This window comes from Rhyacophila brunnea, unplaced genomic scaffold, assembly GCF_057557595.1.
Source record: "Rhyacophila brunnea isolate RB1 unplaced genomic scaffold, BYU_Rbru_1.0 scaffold_23, whole genome shotgun sequence".
Classification (NCBI taxonomy): Eukaryota; Metazoa; Arthropoda; class Insecta; order Trichoptera; family Rhyacophilidae; genus Rhyacophila; species Rhyacophila brunnea.
In genome coordinates this window covers 31239867-31244347 of record NW_028232893.1, presented here as the reverse complement: position 1 = coordinate 31244347, position 4481 = coordinate 31239867, and the positions used below count along the sequence as shown (strand labels likewise).

The following is a 4481-nucleotide window of genomic DNA, read 5'->3' as shown; positions in this document are numbered from 1 at the left end:
AACTTATAAAGATGCAATTGCGAAAACCAAAATCGAGTCTTGGAAAAATTACTGCGCATCACAGACGAAAGAAACCGCTTGGTCAGCAATTCACAGAGTTCTGGTAAACCGAAGAAAGACCACTCCACCAGCGACGCTCAAAGATGGCGACGAGTATTTAGCTTCGGCTGAAGAATCCGCTCAGCGCCTATTGGATAAGTTTTTCCCGGACGACACCATACAAAATGAAACCAACGAACAGATTAACATCAGACGTATGGCGGAAATTCTACCCTACACCCCAAACGACCCGATATTCACTGAAGAAGAGATCGAGGATATAGTTTCAAACATAAGTCCACATAAGGCACCCGGAGAAGATCACTTCACCGCCGACATTTGCCTTCATTTCTTCAACGTGGATAGGTCATTAGTATTGGGTATGTATAACGCATGTCTCAGAGTGAGCCACTTTCCAGCTCAATGGAAAATAGCGAGGGTTGTTGTCATTCCCAAGCCGGGAAAAGACGATCTTCAAGACATCAAGTCCTACAGACCGATCGGCCTCATTTCAGTATTTGGAAAAGTACTGGAAAAGCTGATGATAAATCGGATAAACTGGCATTTTCATCGAAAAGGTAAGTTGAGTCAAAAGCAATATGGTTTTACGCCCCAGAAATCAACAGAAGACGCTCTGAACGCTTCAGTCAACGAAATCAGGACTGCGCTGCAAGACAAGAAGATGATCATAGCAATCTCGCTCGACATCAGATGAGCCTTTGATAATGCTTGGTGGCCATTTCTAATGTGCCAGCTGAGAAGCAAGAAGTGCCCTCGGAACTTGTTTACGCTAGTGAAGAGCTATCATCAACAAAGGAAAGTCATACTGTCACATTTTGATGCCACGCTCCAGAAGGTTACGACCAAAGGATGCGTTCAGGGATCATCTTGCGGACCGAGCTTTTGGAATTACATCTTAGATGATGTACTTCAGGAGGACTTGGGCCCTGGAGCTGAACTGAGAGCATTTGCGGATGACCTGCTATTGATTGCTACAGCCAACAATACGACAGAGCTTGAAAATATGACTGACAAGGCGTTGAAATTCATCACATCATGGGGCTCTAAAGCCAAACTACACTTTGCAGAAGACAAAACCAACGCGATGTATATTACCAGAAAAAAGGACCGACAGCGAAACATTTACATGAACGGAGTTCAACTTAAATACGTGGATCACTTTAAGGTTCTCGGTCTCACCATAGATCGCCACCTTAACTGGTCCAAACACGTCGACAACATTTGTAAAAAGGCCGCAAGCATCACGAACAAATTGATCAGAGCCGCCAAACCCACATGGGGTGCGTCGCCGGGGGTTATGCAGCAAATATATTTAGGTGCTGTCGAGCCTCTGATAACGTACGCTTCCAGCGTGTGGGCGGACGCGGTAAAGAAAAAAGTCAACCGTAAGAAACTGAACTCCATTCAAAGACAAATTGCCATTAGATCTTGCAAAGGATACAGAACGATCTCTCTAGTTTCTGCTCAGGTCTTGAGCGGCTTCATGCCACTTGACCTGAGGATCAAGCAGCTTGCAGAAGCATATGAGGTAAAGAAGACTCTCACCCTGCAGGACTTGCCGCAAGACAGAGTCTACCAGGGAACCGGAGACTTTTTCTCACTCCCTCATCCCTCGGAACGCAACCGCATTGACCATGGATACTATGATCAGACTCTGCCTGAGGCAACGCAGAATGAACTGAGAATCTTCACTGATGGCAGTCTCTTGAACGGCAAAGTGGGTGCAGCATTTGTACCTTACGATGGCGTGAGAGAGTTGCCGTCGAGAAAGATCAAACTCGACGACATCTGCTCAGTGTTTCAGGCGGAACTCCTGGCGATCCGAGAAGCTTTGAGCTATGTTCTGAAGAAATCACCAAACAGATGGAAGCAAATAACGATCTTGACAGACTGCAAATCAGGCGTCCATGCAATAACGGACCGAAATTCGGTCAATCCTATTGTCATGGACATTAAAACTGATATCCAGGAACTACGATGCAGAAAACAGAACGTGCACATCGGCTGGATAAGGAGTCACTGCGGAATCCTAGGAAATGAAAAAGCGGACGAAAAGGCTCGAGAGGCTACTCTTAAAAAGACGGCCCCAGATTTTGCCAAGTTACCGCTCAGTTTTGCCAAAAGGAAAATAAAAAGCAGGACTCTTCAACTCTGGAATGATCGATATTTGAAAGAAACGACAGGAAATATTACTAAAATGTTTTTCCCAACAATTTTCCATGCCTTTGATTTCAGGAGAATGCAGGAAGTTGGCTTTGAACTCACACAATTCCTCACGGGTCACGGTGGGTTCATGAGCTACCTGCATCGATTTAAGCTCTCCGAGATCGACAGCTGCCCGTGTGATGATACGACTCCTCAAGATGTCCCTCATCTTTTTATGCATTGCCCCATTTTCAGCTTCCAAAGACAGCAGCTGGAGGCGCGATGCAGGAGTCTAGATGAGGACCTATGCGACATCGGATCCGTGATAGTTCACAAGGAACTATCACGAAAGGTAGTATCATACATGATCAAAATAGTGCAGGATATTGGCAAAATAAACAAAGCCAGGACACAAAATGCCGAACACTCTTCAAGTGAAACGGAAGGCCTGGTGATTTCTGTCAACAGTCCGTCTTCTCCTGAAGAGTTTTCTGTGGTTTCCTCTTCACAAGAGCAAATGCGGAGAAGTTCCTGTTAAGACCCACAGTAGTATATCCCTCCTGATCCCAACACTATATAGTAGAAAAAAGACTAATAAATAAAGAAAACTCCAATTGAAGATCTACAAACCTTGTACATAATAAGCAAGGTCAATAATAAATGCAACTCCCATATTAAAAAAAACCTAACCTAACCTAACCTAACCTAACCTAACCTAACCTAACCTAACCCAGTTGCTTTTTTTATCTTGCAGGGAACCACACGCATGTTTGCCTTCTCTCCATTAAAAAAAAAAATCCATATCTCGAAAACTACGTTGTTTTTACAAATTCTTTTTGCCGTAAAGTGAAAATACAAGTGTAATATATATGTGTGAGTGTTATTATTAAATTATCCTGAGGGATTCCTAGGATATTAAGTTTTGTGTGTTAACCACGTGTTCGGCATTGCCGAAAGTGAGGTTATGTGTACAATTTAAAGTGTCAAATATTCTTGTGACAATTTGTTTATTCTGTTTCTTACTATTACCTATCAACTCTTTTACATACCGATTTTTTTTTTTTTTAAATACCTTCTTTTAGTCTTAGTTTAACATTGACAGTGATCGGACGTGCTCCCGGCGATTGTGTGCTGGAAAACTCCGGAAAACTCATTCCGAAGTCCGTACACCTACAATGTCGGAAAAGCTCGGAAAAATCCAGTGAAATCCGGAAAACTCCTGGAAAAATCTTTTGCCTTCAAGATTAAATTTTCTTCGAAATCTTGCCCGTGCGTCGAAGTCTCTTGCCGGATCCTCAACCTCATACTCTTGGACTGGTCCCAGCAGATTGAGTAGGCGGAAAATTCCGGAAAAATTCTTGCTGAAGTCCGAGCACCTACAATGTCGGAAAAGCTCGGAAAAATCCAGTAAAATCCGGAAAACTCTTGGAAAACTTCTTTCAGGTTGTTTTCGGATTTATCCCGCGCGTTGAGATCTCTTTCGATATTGACGCTTGACTGAGCGTTGATGTCCCCGGCTACGACTGCGTAGACCGTAGAGCAACATTGTTATTGAGTGTACGTCGTCCTTCATCGTCGGCCCTTTGATTTGGAGACGATTCATATTCCATCCCTTCCGCTCTCTGAGTATTCCTTACCCAGGGCAGCGACTCGGGTGTCACTCCATATCACCCGCGCGACTGAATAGTGGAGAGGTATTTCCCCGATTGCAGTCAACTGGTCGCTTACACGGCATAGTGGGCTGCAAAAGGGTGTGACAGCGCTAGCAGCTGGGTTCCGTCCGAAGGGTAACCAGTCCCTTGTTCGGTGATTCTGCGTTGGTGCATACCGGCTCCGCTGCGCACGACCTTTCTTCTGAGTCTGGTTGTCCGCTACAGTTTAAGACTGGTGCGGATCATCCGGAGTCAGACAGATTCAGTTCAACAGTCTCACGCACTCGGTTGACCGAAGTTCGTTGACGACGTTCACTTTCACGAAGGGGAGTTGGCAGACAAGGAAGACGGTGGAGAAGGATCTCACTTCGTCATCTCCTGAGATGGCTGCTAAGAAGACCGCTCACGTCCAGACGACACAACCGATCTAGGACGTTACCCCGAAGCTTGTTTCTCAGCCTGAATCCGCGTCGTTAAAAACTAACACTGTAGACTCTCTTTCTTTACAGGTTATTAATTTATCAACTAAAGGCCTGCGCATGGTAGACCCCTTAAAGGGAAATATCACGAAAGAGACTAGAGAAGGATTGATGTCCATATTCACGGACATCATCGACCTGGCCG

The 4481-nt window shown here is 44.8% G+C and overlaps 1 protein-coding gene across 1 annotated transcript; it reads left to right on the top strand.

Moving 5' to 3' along the window:
• Positions 1-784: 784 nt before the first annotated feature.
• LOC147069869 (uncharacterized) lies at positions 785-2743 on the top strand. The gene has a single exon (XM_085950356.1). It carries the CDS (start codon positions 785-787, stop codon positions 2741-2743), a length of 1959 nt encoding a protein of 652 aa, XP_085806482.1.
• The last annotated feature ends 1738 nt before the right edge of the window (positions 2744-4481 follow it).